General features: G+C 42.1%; 1 protein-coding gene across 3 annotated transcripts in view; it reads left to right on the forward strand.

The window, feature by feature from the left end:
- LZTFL1 (leucine zipper transcription factor like 1) overlaps nucleotides 1-19,323 on the forward strand; it is a 97,997-nt gene that overhangs the window by 11,023 nt on the left and 67,651 nt on the right. For 2 of the 3 annotated variants that reach the window (XM_063450614.1, XM_063450613.1), the window contains 2 exons: nucleotides 13,804-13,998; nucleotides 14,613-14,673. In XM_063450614.1, the coding sequence (XP_063306684.1) occupies nucleotides 13,844-13,998; nucleotides 14,613-14,673 (216 nt within the window). In that variant the 5' untranslated portion in view covers nucleotides 13,804-13,843. Of the gene's footprint in view, nucleotides 1-5,516; nucleotides 5,726-13,803; nucleotides 13,999-14,612; nucleotides 14,674-19,323 lie in introns of those variants that run through there. The other variant, XM_063450615.1, reaches the window with a different exon arrangement.

A 19,323-nucleotide genomic window follows, 5' to 3' on the forward strand; every position in this document is an offset into this window, starting at 1 on the left:
TCTTAATTTGGTTTTCTTCTATAAAAATTGTGAGATCTAAAAAATTTACGCTTTCTTTACTGTATTCCGTAGTTAATTTAATTCCCCAGTCATTGGTGTTTAAAAAAGTTAAAAATGACTTTAAAAGATCCTCTGAGCCCTTCCAAATAAAAAATATATCATCTATGTACCGCTTGTAGGAGACCAGGTTCGTCTCCCAGTCCTTGTTGTTATTTATGAATCTCTCCTCCCAAAATGCCATGAAGAGATTTGCATAGCTAGGAGCGAACCTGGTCCCCATAGCAGTACCGACTTTTTGTAAAAAGAATTCGTTGTTAAACCAAAAATAGTTATTATTTAAAATGAGTTCTATTCCCTCTGTTATAAAATTAATTTGTTCATCTGGATAAAAATCATCATTCTTCAGAAAAAATTGTGTGGCTTCTATTCCTCTAGTGTGTGAGATGATTGTGTATAGTGAGCTCACATCTGCGGTGACTAGAATGTAGTCTGGTTCCCACTGTATTTCTTGTAAAATTTGAATAATATTGAGTGTGTCTTTGAGGTAGTTTCTAGTTTTTTGTACGATTGGTTGTAGGCACTTATCCAGGTATTCCGATAGTCTACTTGATATCGAGCCTATGCCTGAGACTATCGGTCTACCTGGAGGATTGGTGGCATTTTTGTGGATTTTTGGTAAATGATAAAAAACAGGGATTTTTGGTTTCATGATGTTGAGGTATTTATATTCTTTTTCATTTAATATCTCTATTTCTTTTCCCCTCTGTAATAAATTTTCAAATTTTGTCTTAATGGTAAATGTCGGGTTTCCTGGTAACTTTTCATATGTGTCCCCATCTCCAACTAGTCTAAGGCCTTCTTGTAGATAATCCTCCGTTCTCATAACTACAATCCCACCTCCCTTATCGGCTGGTTTGATTACTTTTTCTTTGTTCTTCTGAAGTGCTTTTAGTGCTAACCACTCCTCTTTGTTTAAATTCATTTGTCTCTTATTTTTGGGTTTGATTTGATTTATTTCTTGCATGACCGCATTCTCAAACGAAATCATCTCTTTGGATACAAAATTATTTGGGAAGAAAGTGGATTTTTCCTTAAATTGCAATTAAGAGCACTATTCACTATTGTATTATTCTATCACATTTAGCGCTACACTCAAGAAAACGCAGGTTTTCATTGTTGATTTTTGGTGATCTTTTATATGTGGTGGGTTTTATAGGAGTACCCACGGAGTGTTTTAGCGGCTATTTTCTTTAAATTGTACACGAATACAAAAAAGCGCCACCTATTCCACATCTTTGTGTATTTTGAACTTGTTAATGTACTATTCTTACTTATGTAAAGTTTAGACTTTTTTTGTTATGAATTATTTTATTTATAGTTTGATTGTAGCATATACATAGGTGGTCAAAAACAACACTGCAAATAGCAATATAAATAATCATCCTGAACTAATTTTACATTATATATAACTAGCAAGCAGTCACGAACACATCAGATAAACAGGGGAATAGGAGTACCCCCATCATAACTAGGAACCCCACAAAGGTTATATCCCCAGATAGCCCTGGTCTGAGTGTATAACATGTCCAAATATCATTCCGAACAGTTCAGTGGAATTGGATTGCCTCTGGGGTTAAGTTTTGACCGGCCAGACACGAAGAGATAGCCCAAAGCAGTTCCAGGGAAATAGGTGTCCCGGCCGGTCTCTGCTCGGGGGTTCCTGTGTGAAAACCAGGCAAGGGATTTTCTTGATTTTGGTGCACAAATGCTCCCCCCAGTCGGTAGTTCCCATCTCTTGAACGTTGTTTGCATAATTTGTTGTGAAATAGAACAGGCAGCGGTATAACCTTTACGGGGTTCGTGCGAGTGCCTATACGAAAAGAGTTCCAGGCACTCGCCGATTGAGTGCTGCTTCCCACGTTCGGGAGACAAAATGGCCCCCAGTCTTATCCCCGACCATGTGCATTTAGTTATACGAAAAGGCGACCACCCAGGGGAGCATTCATTACTTCCCTTGCGGTGTCGCACTTGGGTTATGAGGTGAGAACGTTCTAATGGGGTACCAGGGTGGTATTTGTTCGGGAGTCGAATGCAGGGTGTTCAGATACCATAACTCCCGAACAGATAAAAAGGAAAACCCACGAAATGAGCGGTATATTCTGCCACAAGTGCAATATATCCAGCTTGTTATTACCGATTTCAGATGGATGCCATGAACTCCTCTAGTGATATAATTTCTGTGGCTTTTCACATAGCTGTCCACATAACACATCCTGGTGTGATCACACAGTAAGTAGTGACAACTTACCCGTGTCCTTCCGGGCATCCACAACTGTATCCCCTGCTTCTGTTCTTTTTCTGTGGGAGAATCCATTTAGCTCTATAGTTCTGAACACGGTCCTGGATCTTCCATGCTTTACTCCATAGTGATATCTGGCTTCTCCTGCTGGAGATTAGTAATTAGAATGAGCACCTGCAGGACCCAGGTAAATCGTCATGCTAAACTAGTTTGACAGTTTACCATGGGATGGTGCCAATGCTTTCCTGGCACAATAACTACGACATTGAGCTGTAGTGGTTATGGTGCTTGAAGTATTTCTTTAAGTTAGAAGTCATGCTACAGTGGGGCTGTTACATGTGTTGCTGTCCTCTCTATTCCCAAAGATCATGAATTAGTGAAACTTTGCAGTGTTGAGTAATTTTTAGGCCTGGCTAATAGCATAGGACTTAGAGCCTTGACATATGTGATAAGCATAATGTTTCATAGTACTTGGAATATCCCTTTAAATTAATTGGATGACAAAAAAAATATATTTTGGAATGTATAGACCACTTGTATTTTGAAAATTCTAATAATTTTCTTGCAGATAAGTATAATTTGTCTCTCTTGCCTCTATCCAACATACCTGTATTAAACATGACACAACTTGAATGGTCATTCATTCTGAGGAATTCAAAATACACATCAGCTGTAAGCTGATTCAAGCAAAAATGGGAATGCTCTTGGGTATTATGCACATATTTTTCATGACCAGACGAGCAAATTAAGTGCTTAAGTACCTTTTTTTTTATTTTTTATTTTTTTTTTTGCAGTTCAGGTCTTCAGTTCACAGTGCTAAGTTGTCAATTGTGAGAAATTCTAAATTAATTTTGTAGGCCAAAATAGCAGTTGAAAATTATCTAAGTCTGTTTTCACTTTGGCTATTTTAAACTTTGAATATCACTTTGAATTCCAAATAATTCTCACTTTAGTTAATAACCCTTCCGAACATCTAAGCATGACAAGTCAAACTACTGCACATTTTGATATAGAGACATAAGCTCACAAACGTGCATTATTGGCTGTCTGCTGGAAGCAGAATATGGGTCGCTCTAGCGCTTATTTAATTATAGTGCAATATTCAGCACAAGGTTTTATGGGTAGTCATTTCAGATAATTTATTAAATTTATTTATTTAATTTATTAAAACAGAACCACCACATCTTTGATTTGACTGGAGTCTAAGAAATTGAATTCTTAATAGTTTTGATTTACATTATATGTTTCACTGTCCTAGCACAGCCGGAGAATGCCATGCAGCTTGTTTGGCATTGCACTGTGGATGCTGGGTTATGAGTGAGTGCACAGAGCATCATTAGCTGAAGAAGTTGTCCTGTAGCTGTAAGTAGTACAAGGAATGCACTGATCAGCCACAAAATGAAATGAAATGAAAACAGGTGAAGTGAAGAACATATTGTTACAATAGTAGCAAGTAAATAGTCAGTTCTTGAAGTTCATGGTTTTTGAAAGTCGGAAAAATGGGCACGCAAAAAGATCTGAGTGACTATGAGAAGGACCAAATATTGATGGCTAGACAACCGGGTCGGTGCATCTCCAAAACTGCCAAAACAGTCTTGTGGGGTGGTCAAAATGATAACGGTTGAACCAGTATCCGGGTCATGGGCGCCCAAACCTCATTGATGCACATGGGGAATTAAAGCTAGTCCTTCTGCTCTGGTCACACACGAGAGCTACTGTATCTCAAATTGCTGAAAAACTTAATGCTGGCAATGATAGAAAGGTGTCAGAATACACAGAGCATCACAGCTTACTGCGTATGGGGCTGTGTAGCCGCAGAGTGCCCATGATGGCTCCTGTCAACCGCCAAAAGTGACTTCAATGGGAACTTGAGTGTCAGAACTGGACCAAGGTTGCCTAATCACGCTTACTTTTAGATCAGGTGGATAGACGGGTGCACCGTTAACTTTGGAAAGAGATGGCAGCAGGATGCACTATGGGAAGAAAGCAGGCTGACGGCGGCAGTGGTATGCTCTGGACAATGTTCATTGGCTCCTGGCATTCATGTGGATCAGGGGGGCAAATGCAGTCAAGTGACCCATTGCACCAAGAGGAGAGTAAAAACACCTTTTCCATGTGATTGAAAGGGGGGGGGGGGGAGTCACCTAAACAGACAAAGTCACCGACAGACACACACACACTTGCTGATTTGACACACACTCACTGACAGGGACATGCGCGCACACACACAGACACACTGTTACAGGCATACCGACTCACACAGACAGACATACTGACGCACACACACACCCACAGACAGACATTGTTCAGCGCTATGGAATCTGATGGCGCTATATCAATAATAATACTGGCGCACACACACACAGAATACTGGTACACACAGACACACAAGCTTAACACTATTAAAGCCCTCGACTGGGGCTGAGTAAGGGGACAGGGCTGTAGTGGGGTTATGAGCTGTAATTGGGGGGCTAGGAAATGTAGTGGGGGGATAAGGGCTGAAGTAGGTTGATTGCTACAATTTGGGAAAGGGGCTGTCGTGTGGGTGATATGGGTTGCAAGTGGGGGAGAGGAGTTGTAGTGGGGATGTTATGGGGGCTGTGGTTGGGGGGCATGGGGCTGAGGGGAGGGGCGGGAGTGGAGGGGGGGCAGGATCTATGCGGTGGTGGGACAGGATCTGTGAGGTGGTGGGACAGGATCTGTGAGGTGGGGGGACAGGAGCTGAGATGAGGGGGGGACAGAAACTGAGAGAGGGGGCAGGAGCTGGGGGGAGGAGCTCTGAGGGGGGATACAGGAGCTGAGAGGTGGGGACAGGATCTGGTAGTGGGGGGACAAGGGCTGAGGAAGGGGGATAAAAAAAACTAAAGTGGCTCCCTCCCTGAGTCTTACCTTAGGCCAGGTCGTAATTTCTTCGGACATCATCATCTTAGGGTGGAATGAGGATCTTTCTGTCACGTATTAATCTGCACATAAAAATGTGATTAATGGCATTTACTGTATTGACAGGAAAAGTTGTGCCGAGCAGCAGTCAATCCACAGGAGGGTTTGTGCTGAGCAGCAATCATGCAAATAGGAACCTGCTAACTGCCTTTGGGGTCAAAGGCCGGTTACAAGCAATCAGATCCACATCCGGGGTATTTAGGCCCAGTTCTCCTCTTGCTCAGTGCCCTGTCGTGGTTTCCCTTGTGGTTGTCCGAGTGATTCTGGTTATTTGACTTTGGCATTGTTTTTGACTTCCCTGTTTCCTGGCATCCCTGACCCCTGGCTTTTCCTTATCGTTGTCTCTTTCTGTATCCCTTGACCTCGGCTATTCCTGACTATTCTTTGGCCATTCTAAGGTCCAGTATATGTTACCTGTCAGTGCTCTGTGTTACACAATTCTACGTGCTGGATCATACAGTAATCCTGACACTTTCCTTCAAAGAGGTATGTTGTATTGCCTAACCATAATTTACTTTCTGCCCACTGATATTAAAAGATATGTGGGTATCCTTAATAAAATTGTTTTTTAAACAAAAAATTCTAGTAAACTTATTTTAAGTCTTTAAAGAACTGAAATGTATCTAAATTATTGGAAGGAGTGAATTTCAGTCCCTTATTAAGTAGACTTATATGCTCATTTTCTAACTTTATCTTAGACAAGTAAAAAATTCCTACAGGTTCAACATGTTTTATAATGCCTCTTTTAGTTCTCATACCTCCTCTAATTCATCTTCCTCTTTTCCCTTTAATCCTTTTGCATGAAAGGGGGTAGATGTTGTATCCCAATTCCTTCTTCATTTCTCTAAAAAAAGAAGTTGAGAAATAGTTCTGAGCTCTTTTTGATTTTTCCACAAAAAAGAGAAATTGAGGAGTTGTTGTGGGTCCTTCCCAATAGTTTAAATCTATTTCTAATAGGGATATGGTAATTGTATCTGGTTACTTTTCTTTGTTGATTATTTGGCATTCATTTTTGAACCTGCCAGCCTGGGGATTCGTCAGTGTTACGTTACCTCCGGGCTAGCTGAAGGCTGGACCGCTTGGATGTCCTAGTTCCCGAATGTGGAGAGAGAGAAGCGCTGTTCCGTTCAGCAACCATCAGAGTCCTGTGAATGTAAAGCAATCCCCCTAGCTCTAGTCTAGCTAGGATATCCTGGTTCCCACAAAACGAGTCGAGGCTGCGATTTGAAGGTCAAACACGAACTGGGTTTAATGGCACAGGGACAGCGTTATTTATGCAAAATCCCAGGTCCAGGGACAGCCCCCTCTGGACCTGATGGGATACAGGGACAATACATACTGTTGACCAATGACAATACACTGCATCGTTTGAAATAGTCCCTGCCCTGCTTGGAGATAATGATTCCAACGGTTATGGCAATTCAATTATCTCCAAGTGCCCAGAGTCCCACGTGTATTTCCAACTTATAAAAACAGCATAAAAATATATATTAATAACCATTTACTAAATACCCTTTACATTCTACCATTCATTAGATAGCTCTGGTCTGAGCGCATCATATAGACGAATATCGCTCAGACCTCACGAACGGTATAGCCAGTCTCTGGTATAAAAGTCTTTTCGTGTCCCTTTGTCCCGAACACGAGATGGCGGCCATCTTTTCTACTCGTGAATAGATGAGCGGGTATCGGTTTCAGAACTCCTGGAACGAAACACTGGTAACATGCTGTACGAATACCGCTCTCTGGCTGGTTGTCCCAACCCTTCGTGAACCGAACGTAGACCGCCCTGAAGGGGCCAATTAGCCTGCGGTTAACCGCAGCCTCAACGTTCTAATCGTCGACACACGCTGTGGTGTAGGTGGTCCTCGTTCGGGAGTTTGAATACGGTGAAAATAGTTGACAAACAAGGCCACCCTGAGGCAGTCAATTAAGGTTGTGGTTAACCGCAACCTCCCGGTGGTCGTCCGTTCGGTTGTTTCCGAGGTCAAAAGGGTTAAGTGGCGGCACACGCCAGGGTCCGGGTGGTCTGAGTTCGTATGCACGAATATGTAATCCAAGTTGTTCGTGTAAATGGAGTATAGGTAACAATAATACCGAAAGAACCGACTTCGGTAACTTAACAAAATGTAATCCAATATGGGTCGGTGGAGTATCCGTAACAGTCAGTATTTCTCATCTTTATATTCTTGTTACAAAAATCTCACTCTCTCCTAAAGGTTTTTAGGGTGGGGGAGGGGGGGGGGGTTCCTTCTCTCTATATAGGTTTTTGTTTTTTTTAGGAACGGACAATGAGGTACCTTCATTGTCACGGTCTCCCTTAGAAGATTCACAAGGTAGCGCATACAGTTCTAATGTAACATACATTACCCCGGATTTCCTGAAAAGCTGTTTCGAAAAACCGTTAGAGGCGATAACTATCTAAACCAGAGGTTCCCAAACTGTGTGCCGAGGCGCCCCAGACTGGCACACAGGGGAGCCACAAGATATTTTCCTGGTGCTCTGATGATAGCACCGGGAACCGTGCCTCCCTCTCCCAAGCCGGCTCTGCAGGACCGGAGGGGAGATTAGAGCTCTTCCTCTCCGGCCCACTCTCAGTGCACTGCTGGAGCCGGCAGGGGAGGGAGGAGAGAGTTCTAACTTGCAGCTCCGCCGGGTTCACCTCTCGTGAGCTCTGAGTGTTACCACGGCAACTCTCCGTATCTCGCGAGAGTGAATTCTAGCAGCTCCTGAGGCAGCTAGAGTTCACTCTCACCACTGGGACCACCAGGGCTTTTCCACCGGACCACCAGGGATTGCAGGAAATGTCCCCCCTGCCAGGGAAAGGTAAGCAGGTAGGGGGGATATGAAAAGTATTATTTTTTATTACATTTTTTTTTTGAAATTATATATTTATGAATTTGACCTCCCAACATACAATAACTCTCCCCCCATACACACAATTGCCCCTACATACACACACATGCTCCCCCATACAAATACTCTGCCCCCTAATATGCACAATTGCCCCATATACACACACACAAACTGTACCCCTACACAGATTGTACCCCTCACACAACCTACCGCCCTCACAAACACACTGTACCCTTCATACAACCTGCTCCCACACACACACACTGCCCCCCCACACTGTACCCCTCACGCACAAGCTGCACCCCACACACACACTCTACCACTTAAACACGCATATTTAAAAACATTATATTTCTACTGCTTCTTAACTAGGTTCAAAGAAAACAATTTTCCTCTTTAACTAACATAGTTACATAGGCTGAAAAGAGACAAGTTCTGCCTTCCTCACATTTGTTCTTGCTGTTGATTCAAAAGAAGGCAGAAAAAACCCAGTTTGAAGCACTTCCAATTTTGCAACAAACTAGGAAGAAAAATCCCTCTTGACCCCAGAATGTCAGTCAGATTTTATCCTTGGATCAAGAAGCTACCCTCAGGGACCCCCTCCCGCCCGGGTCAGGGGAGAGGAAAGGGTTAAAACTTAACTTTATTCCAGCGCCGGGCAGGGAGCTCTCCTCCTCCTCTCCGCCTCTTCGGCTGAATGCGCATGCGCGGCAAGAGCTGCGCGCGCATTCAGCCGGTCGCATAGGAAAGCATTTACAATGCTTTCCTATGGACGCTTGCGTGCTCTCACTGTGATTTTCACAGTGAGAATCACGCAAGCGCCTCTAGCGGCTGTCAGTGAGACAGCCACTAGAGGATTTAGAGGCTGGCTTAACCCGTATATAAACATAGCAGTTTCTCTGAAACTGCTATGTTTATATAAAAAAGGGTTAAACCTAGCTGGACATGGCACCCAAACCACTTCATTAAGCTGAAGTGGTCTGGGTGCCTAGAGTGGTCCTTTAAGAAAATATTAGGAAATGTAAAGTGAATTAATGTGGACATGTGATATGAAATATATGAGAAAATCCACAGCTGAGCACTGAAATGTAGGGAAGTTTTTAGGGATCGACCGATTATCGGTTTTACCGATATTATCGGCTGATATTCAGTATTTTCGGCAATATCGGTATCGGACAATTCAGATACCGATATTGCCGATAATATCTCCTAGGACCGCAAGGCTCATTACAAGCCCGGCGGTCCTGGGGGGGCGGGCAGCAAGCGCTGACTTACCTTGCCAGCAGCTCCTGCAGCTCCCCTGTGTAAATCTCACGAGACCCGCGGCCGCAGAGCGTTGCCACGGGTTACCATGGCAACGCTCCGCGCGGCACGCTGGCCGCGAGACTTACACTGGGTAGCTGGAGGCAAGGTAAGTCAGCGCTTGCTGCCCGCCCCCCCACAGCTCAGCCAATGCCACTGGACCACCAGGGACTGCTATATCCCCCCTCCCTGGCCAGGCAACAAGCAGGGAGGGGGGGGAGGGGAAATAAATGATAATAAATAAATATAAAAATATAATAATTTAATAAAAAATGCCCCCTCACACACACACTCCATTATATACACATACACTACACAAACACACTGTGTATATAATGTAGTGTTTGTTTGTATAGTGTGTGTATATAATGCAGTGTGTTTGTATAGTGTGTGTATATAATGCAGTGTGTTTATATAATGCAGAGTGTGTGTGTTTGTATAGTGTGTGTATATAATGCATTATATAAACACACTACACAAACACACTGCATTATATAAACACACTACACACACACTGCATCCACAACACACACACTACACAAACACACACAGCTCCCCTGTCTAAACACACTGCATCCACTACACATGGCATGTATATTTTGTGCATTTACCTTTAGAAATAGTTTTTATTTTCCAAAATGGTAAATGTACAGAATATCGGCAAATTATATCGGCTATCGGCCTGAAAGTTCACAGAGTATCGGTATCGGCTCTAAAAAATCAATATCGGTCGATCCCTTAGAAGTTTTTTGGGTTTTCTGAGTAATACAGGTTTTTTTTTTCCTCTTTTTGTGTCTTGTGTGATGGATATTTATGACAAAATAACAAAATCTGTTCTAAAATTGTGTAAAAGCACATGATGTAGAATTTTTTTTTGTTGGGTCCAAATTAGAAAATTCAGTTTAACTGTCTTATAGAAAGAAGTTTGGGTGTGGTTTGTCTGATCGTAAGGATTTTACCCACGTAATGGTGTTACAGTTGAGCTATTCAGGGGATTTTGGAAGGTTCTTAGAGAAGGTATTCACTTGTGTGGTGTCAGGGTACCTGTGGTTACTGCCCTGGCAGGAATCTATCCTGTGGGTCTTCTCTCACATGATGGGGATATACCTTACATTCCCTCGTCTCATCTCAGCCGTTCAGATGCTGGCTGCGGTAGCTCTGCCCCTTTTTATGATGTGGCGAATGCGCGCCAATGTCGATGGCGTCACGGCCCGCTAAACTTTCTAATTAGGACTTTTGGGGGCGTGGTCATCACTTAAAGACTAAATAAAACTATAAAAAGTACTCATTTGCAATGAATCATTGCCCTGCCATGGTTCTAGCTTGTCTGTTCCTATAGCTTTTACTCTGGTTTGGACTTAGCTCTGATTTTGACTATTCTGTGTTCTCCTTCCCTTTGACTCTGCTTGTTTATTCGCTTACCTGTTTTCTGTCTCACTCGGCCTTGGCGTGTCTCTGACTATTCTCTATTCTTTCCGACGTCGTTCTATTTTTGCATTCTGCCTATTGGATCCCTGTGTCGATCCTGACATTACGACAGGGCTCTTATGGATCCTGCAGGTGAAAACCCTCAGGGTGGTTCCTATGACCTCCAATTTGAGGCAGTGGACCATAGAATGGACCAGATCTCTCTGGCCTTGCAGACGTTATGGTCACGTTCGACCACTCTGCAAGATAAGAGTCAGGTTTCCCCTATTGCCCCTGTAGCAACAGGCTTAGAAGTAGCCACAGTTGGTGCCTTTTCTCACGTTACCTCACCGCTACTGGTGGGGCACCGGATGCTTGTCGTGGTTTTTTGAACCAGATTAGTATTCACTTTGAATTAAAACCCCGTGCCTATCCAACAGACAGGGCTAAGGTTGGCGTCATTATAACCTTACTGATCGAGAAGACACTTACATGGGCTAATCCTTTATGGGAGATAAAGATAATAACCCTTTGGTATACAACCACAACGCTTTTGTTACAGCATTTAGAACCTTTGATCCTCCAGGTAGGAAGGTCAATGCAGCCAGATCTTTTTTGCGCCTTAGACAAGGTAACAGAATGCTTGTGGAAAACACTTTAGAATTTCGATTAATGGCTGCAGAGGTTAAGTGGAACAATCACATATTTATGGACGTTTTTCTAAACGGTTTGTCTGATGCTATCTTAGATGAGGTGGCCACCAGAGACCTACCTGAAAATCTAGAGGACCTGATTTTGTTCATTTAACATATAGATGAACGCATGAGATATAGGCAAAATACCAGAGAGAGAACCCGTAGACCTTCTATTAGTCTGGCCCCATTTTCTCAGAACCCTGATTCTATGGCTTTAGCACTTTCCGAGCCAATGCAATTAGGGGTTACTCGCCTAACTGAAGCAGAGAAACTGTCCAGGATAAGAGAAGGGCTTTGTTTGTATTGTGGACAACGAGGCCATCTTTGCCTGAACTGCCCTAGGAAAACGATTGCACCTAAGTTCCTTTGGAGGACAGGCCTTTGGGTGTTTCTATCATGTCCTCCATATCTAATATGAAAGAACACAGGCTTCTAATTCCCATCTCCTTATCCTGGGAGAGATCATCTATAAAAACAGTGTATTTAATAGATTCAGGAGCAGCAGAGAGTTTCATAGATCAGGCCTTTGCTCATAGCCATTCTCTTCCCTCCAGGAAGCTACACCCTTGGCCGTTGAGGCCATAGATGGTAGACCACTGTCGGAGCCTGTGATTTCTCGTGAAACAATACCTGTTAAATTACCCATTGGTATCTTACTCGAGGAAATCGCCTTACTCAAATTGATCTCCTCTCCAGCCTTTTTCAGTCATCTTAGGGTTTGCATGGTTGAAGAAACATAACCCCATTATTGACTTGGATAAAGGAGATATATTATCATGGAGCCAACGGTGTACTGAGGGATGTTTACTGAGAATCAAAGCAGTTCTTTTGGTAAACACACCTACTATGTCTCCCCTGTCAACAGAGATACCCCCTCAATATCTAGACCCTAAGGCAGTTTTCGACAAAAGAAAAGCCAACACTTAACCTCCACATAGGTCTTATAACTGCACTATCAACCTTTTACCAAGTACCATGCCTCCGAAGGGTACTATATATCATCTATCCACTAAAGAGAACCTAGTGTTAGAGGAATACATAAAAGAAAATGTAACAAAAGGGTTTAGGACCAGTTGTCTTCACTCCCTGTAACATACTCTGTCGCTGGGGAGTGAGACCTACTGTCTCCTCTCCATGTAATGCTGTCTGCCGCTGGAGAGAGAGGCCGACTGTCTCTTCTACAATTATACACTCTGCCGCTGCAGACGAAGGATGACACCCTCCGCTCCCTGTACTGCACTCTGCTGCTGGAGAGTGAGACCGATTGTCTACACTGCCGCTGGGGAGAGAGACCGACCATCTCTCTCCTAAGCTGCCGCTGGGAAGTTGGACCAACTGTCCCTACTCCTGGTAGCTCTGCATGTGGTTGGGGATCTGGGCAAGCTGCCCATCATCCCTGTAGGGCTGGAGCAGAGACCTTGGTATCATCTGCTCCGGCCAATTGGATGTCCTCCCAGGACCAGTGTAGGAGGTCCTCGGTTGACCATCATATTAGAGGGGAATCGACCGTCTCCAGCTGGGGTTGGGGAGAGAGACCGTTAGCGTACACTGCTGTTTGGGATCTGTGCAGGTTTCCCAGCTTCACTGTAGGGCCGGTGGAAAGACCTCGTTCCCACCTCCATCTGCCAAGATGACCCTCATGTCCCCCTCCCATCCATGACTCTGTCGCCCCCGGTTTCGCCAACCCCATGGTAAGCCCCTGCCTAAGAGCATTCGCTCAGCCAATCAATACTGTTTGAATGTGGGCAAAACTGACATTGAAAATGGTTTGACATGGAGCCAAGGTGCCAGTGACCTACTACCACCATAACAGCTACAATGAACTGTATTATATATAGTGACCCCATGTTAAAATTTGGGGCAAAATATCAGCCCATAAATGTAAATAATCACATCTTGAAAGCACGGTTTACAAACGTAGGCAACCTGAGTTCCCCATGCTGTACTAAACCTGGATTTCTGATAGGGTATTTTGAAAAATTATAGTTTTATTATGAATTTCTGTCAGTTAGCAATAATACTGTTATTGTGCTTTTCACATGTTTATGTATCCTACTATTGTAAATTTCATAGATTTGAAGTTAGATCTCCTAAGTTTTATTGTAATATTTTACTGGTAGCATATCTCATTTGGGGTGCGGACCATATTTCATTTGTTGTGCATGTACAAACCATTTGGAATTTACAATCAAACGTGGTTCATTCTAAATAATTTACCAAAATATTGCATTATAAGTTTTGTATAACTTTCAAAAATATTGTTTCACTTTAAAAAAATCGCCTTTCACCTTTTTTTTTTCTCAGGCTAGTGGAAGAGACATTTACAGTTGATGAAGTTTCAGATATGCTTCAGGGGCTGCAAGCAGTGGTGCATAGTGAAATTGAATTAGAACTCATTAACCATGCCCACACAAATGTGTTGCTCCTTCGCCAGCTATTCACCCAAGCCGAGAAGTGGTATTTGAAGCTACAAACTGATATTTCTGAACTGGAAAATAGGTATGACACTTGGATACATTATGTTTAAATAAAATACATATAGGGGCCACATTTGAGACAGCAGATCAGGGGTCTAGCTCTGCTGGTATTTATGATGTTCCATGCTGTCCTTGATCGCTAAAGCTCTTAACTGCATGCTATTATGGAAGCCACTTACGGGTTCAAGAAGAAAAGCAGAATATAATTATTTGCCTAGTACCTTAAAAGGTTACTCCAAGCAACATACCAACTACAGCCCACAGTGCTAGGAGTACACTGGTGCAATTTGCCAGTAATGGGCAAAACCATTTTGCAATGGTTTGTCCTGTTACCTTTTTCTCACCGGGCTTCAGAGTGGCAAAAGATGGTTGCCTATACCAGTTGCCTTTTATTGGCTAAGAGCATCAGCTGATTGTTCTCACCCAATAAATAACCTTACGTGCAAGAAGTATGAAGTAATTGACATTAGCCTGCCTAGAACTCTCCTTCCTGGCTGGCTGATGATTCTGTCAGATGTGAAGATACAAGTGATGTAAAATCTCTCTGTATGTGCAGCGTTTCACACTGCAGAGATCATGGTGCTTATAGTAACACTCTAAGACACCAATACCTTTGCCTATTTTTTTTCCCCCCAGAGAATTGTTGGAACAAGTTGCTGAATTTGAAAAAGCTGAATTTTCTTCATCAAACAAAAAGGTATAATAGTCTGATCACTACTTTTAATTTTGAATTAAGCAGAAATATTTTAGAACTATTGTTGTTTAATATTTATCTTTGATTAAATGTCCTAACATTGATTGATTATAAATGTGTAATGTCAATTCTCTGGAAATTACACAGTTGAATAAAGCATTGGAAAACATTTCGAACATAACTTTTTGTGTGTAATGATCCATTTTCAATTGCAAATGAGTGGAAAAATATAAGCATTATTTAATGTCACCTCTCCTCTGTATACTTTCTCTATACTAAATGCCAAAAAAGGGAGCTAAGGCACACAGTTTCAGGATAAAGATGTGTGGATTTCTATGTTTAATTTTATTTTTCACACTTTACACAAACTTATCTAAAATAAAATGTAAAAGTTTATTAGGGATAAGTAAACATACTATTCGAATCCTGTGATGTGACAATTCTGGGATACATGTTATACTCACATGCAGAATGTAATGGGACACTGTAGTCACTGTATCTGCTTCATCAATGAACTGGTTATAGCAGGGGTCCTCAAACTCCGCCCCCCCCCCCCCCCAGATGTTGCTGAACTACAACTCCCATGATTCTCTGGCTATCTATGTAATTCAAAGAATCATGGGAGTTGTAGTTCAGTAACATCTGGGGGGCCGGAGTTTGAGGACCCCTGGGTTATAGTGTCTGGAGTCCCCTAACCTCAGAATTAAAATGTTTTAATGTTTTAATACTAAGAAAGGATCCTCATCCTCTCTGTCCTGCTTGGGCTAATGAAGGGGTATTAGCCTGAGAAGTAGTAATTTATCCCACCCATTGGTAGGTGCCATTGAGGTTTTTCTTTTCTAGAGGCTAATTTATCCTGCTTTTTAAAAATATATATTTTCTTTATAGATCCCACTTTAATTTTTTTTTTTCTCTGAAACTATTCGATTCTTAAACAACTTAAAACACCTTGAATTATAATTATGTTTAAATATAAGACTACTACCTCCTGGTGGTTACTTTGTTCAACTAGACTAGCTATATTGTGCACTGAAGAATCTTCCCATTACAGCTTTATTTCATTCTATTTTTTATTTTTTTTTTGTAAAACAATCCTGCAGAATATTATTTTCAATTTAGATATTTCCCTCTCCTCAATGTATCTGTATGGTAATATTTTTTTTTTTTTTTTTACTTTGTGGGTAATAAGGGGTCTTGTAACTAAGTAGTACTGTAGTGCAATTTTAAGAATTAATTAAAACAAAGGAACCTTTTTATTATACCAATTCACTTCTCTCTGAATCTTTCAGTTTCTCTGATTGGTTATTTTTTATGCTATTTGATTTAATTTGGAGGGTTATCCCCTCAGTTATTAGAGCGATAATTTTGATGCACACAACCCTATCTCTTTTCGGGGCAGATTAAATTCTACCCTCTAATAGTGAACACTTTTTTTATGCCCAGAGTGGTTGCTAAAAGGGCGTATAGATCAAGTCCTTGAAATCTCACTGCTCAGTTATCTGCGATTTCTGAGTTAAATCAATTTGTTTATACATCGCCAGCCGCACCTCCCCTGCAAGCAATTGTCAAAGTTCTGAACCAAAACAAAAAGTCCTAGAAATTGTGCTATGCGTTTCTTCCACCCTAATTTTAAGGGTTTCTCTTTAAATGCCCCATTCATATTCTATATGTTTTTTTTTTGTGTATTTTTTTTTTTAAAGGACCTTTTTAAAAATATGCTATGTGTACACCTAACACACTATTAAGGAGCTGTCTAAGGATGTCAGGGCAAGATTGTAGACCTACATAAGGTTGGAATGGGCTACAAGACCATCACCAAGCAGCTTGGTGAGAAGGTGACAACAGTTGGTGCGATTATTTGCAAATGGAAGAAACACAAAATAACTGTGTTTCCCTTGGTCTGGTGCTCCATGTAGAGTTTCAGTGATCATGAGAATTGTGAGGAATCAGCCAAGAACTTCACGGGAGAATCTTGTTAATGATCTCAAGGCAGCTGGGACCATAGTCACCAAGAAAACAATTGATAACACACTACGCCGTGAAGGACTGAAATCCTGCAGCACTCGCAAGTTTGCCAATGAACATCTAAATGATTCAGAGGAGAACTGGGTGAAAGTGTTGTGGTCAGATGAGGGCAATAGCATCAGGATTAATTTTGTGTAATTTTTATTTTGTGATCCTTTTTTTTTTTTTCGCGCTCTGATTTTTTATTTTATACGTTTGACGGGTATTATGGATTTTTATTTGCCCTTTGTTGGGGCTGAAAAAAAGGTTTTAGAAAAAAATACTCAAATGGTAAGTATTTATTTATTTTTTAAAATCTATTTACAGGTATTTAGTTTTATTGTCTCCCCCCTAATTTTAGGATTAGGGGGGTAGGTAGGACTTTATTTAATTTTATTTGGGTGCGTGGTGACCAGGGTTTTGGGGACCCCTAGTCACCTGGGGGGTATTTTTACATTTAGGGCGGCCGGGGGGAGGACAATAGGTCCCCCTCCATTTTCACTTAGGGCCCCAACCTGCCGCTCATGGGTGGGGGAGGACATAGGTGTCCGCCAGTGTCCTTTAGGGGCCCACACCTGCCGCACATCGGTGAGGGCACGGGGGGAGGACAATAGGTGTGTGTCCCCCTTGTCATTTAGGGCCCCCACCCGCTGCTCATGGGTCGGTGTCCGGGGGGGAAGACAGTAGGTGTCGTTCACCCCGACCCCACCCCACATTTTCATTTAGGGCCCCAACCCGCCACTCATGGGTGGGGGCCGGGGGGAGAACAATAGGTCCCCCCCATTGTCCTTTAGGTCCCTCACCAGCTGCTCATGTCCACCGTTTAGTTGAATAACCGTCATGGGTGGGGGCTCGGCAGACACCAACCTAAAAGTACAGATCCTCATCCTTACAAGAATGAACAACTTGTTCTCATTCTGTTAGGGCAAAATTCGGTAGTTAAACCGGCGTTCTGTCTAAATGACAGGACGTTCGGGAATAGTGAAAGGAGGAATCACGTGGGAAATTGCTCTAACCACAGGAAATGGAGCACACTTTGTTACTCCGCTGGTCAGGCGTAGGAAATCTACATAAGACAAAGTAGTCCCTACTTTGTCTTATGTTTTAAAGAAGACTAGAGCAGACAGGAAGAAATGAAGAACAGATCCTGAGAGAGAGGAAGAGAAGAGGAAGCAATTGTGGAAAAGTAAGTTCGGCATGACAGTGCCGCTTTAATGACTTAAAGAGGATGTGCAAAGTGGAGTGAGACAAAACCTTTGTGATTGCCAAACAAGGATTTGCCACCAAGTACTAAGTTTAAAGGGGTCAAATACTTATTTCACACATTGACATGCAAACCAATATATACCTCTATACCTTTTTTGACATTGAGTTTTTCTGGATTTTTTTGTTTTGTTATTCTGTCTCTCACTGTTGAAATACACCTACCATTAAAATTATAGCCTGATAATTTCTTTGTCAAAATCAGCAGGGGATCAAATATTTTTTTTTCCCCTCACTGTATTACAAATCCTACAAAACATTCATGCACTGCATACATATGGACAGTACTTAAATGAACACTCCAGACCCCTAAAGCATTTTAGCTTGCTGAAAAATTGTGTGTGAAGAATGTGTCCTCTAATTTTCATTTTACAAAAAGTGCAGATTTCTAAATTAACCTGGTTACACCCCATTGGCTTTCAAGCAGACAACCTCTGCTGTTACTTTCTGGTTCGGTTTGCTCAGTGGAGCTAAACTCAAGAGGCAGTAATTGCCCAGAGTACCTGCCTTGCAAAGACTTCTTATTGAGCTGCATTGGGGAGTCTGTGATTGGAGTCTGGGCGGGGTCAGAAGGGGAGGGCTTGCAAAGACAACAGGCAAGAAATCTGCAGGTTTTGCAAGGTGTTTTTAGATTAATCCTCAATTAAATTATGAATGCACGCTTTTATTTGGGGTATATCTACTAAACCGTGATTTTTTAAATCTTGTATTTGGGCAGTGGAGTGTCCCTTTAATACTGTAAATAGTTTCCAATTATATGAAGACCACTGCTCAACACTATTCAGAGCAAACGTGAGTATATCTAAAATGGTCTTGAAGAAAACCACATAGAGTAATCTGTAGGTAATAATACATAAGGTACCAAATAGAAATCTCACTCACGTTCGGAAGAGCCATACAGGCTCTATATAAATTTCCCACGAGTGCCTAGAATTCAGAATATATATATTTATATATATGTATGTATGTATGTATGTGTGTGTGTGTGTGTGTGTGTGTGTATAATTTTTTACTATATATTGGGGCTGATGTGTACTGTAGTCATTTGCTGCCGCTCAGTGATGGGAGTGAGCACAGGACTTTTCTTTCTGCATTTGTATCCATTTTTTGTATTACTCAGCCTTGTTACAATGCAGCCGCCCATCCCATGTGTTCCCTATTAAGGGTTAATCATGTATAGGGGTGTATATAAAAAATACCCCTTTCTGTCTCATTAGAGATTTTTGCCAGAGGCTCAAGGAAGCAAGGTGAATGGTTAGAGTTAGGACCCACCTAGGGGGGGTCTGCCTTGACGTTGGCAGGTGGGCTCATCCTTTAATGGCCATCGGAGGTAACTAAAAAACCTCCATTTGTTTAAAAATACATAGGGATTAAGGAGAGAGCGCA

This window comes from Pelobates fuscus, chromosome 4 (assembly GCF_036172605.1).
Source record: "Pelobates fuscus isolate aPelFus1 chromosome 4, aPelFus1.pri, whole genome shotgun sequence".
NCBI lineage: Eukaryota > Metazoa > Chordata > Amphibia > Anura > Pelobatidae > Pelobates > Pelobates fuscus.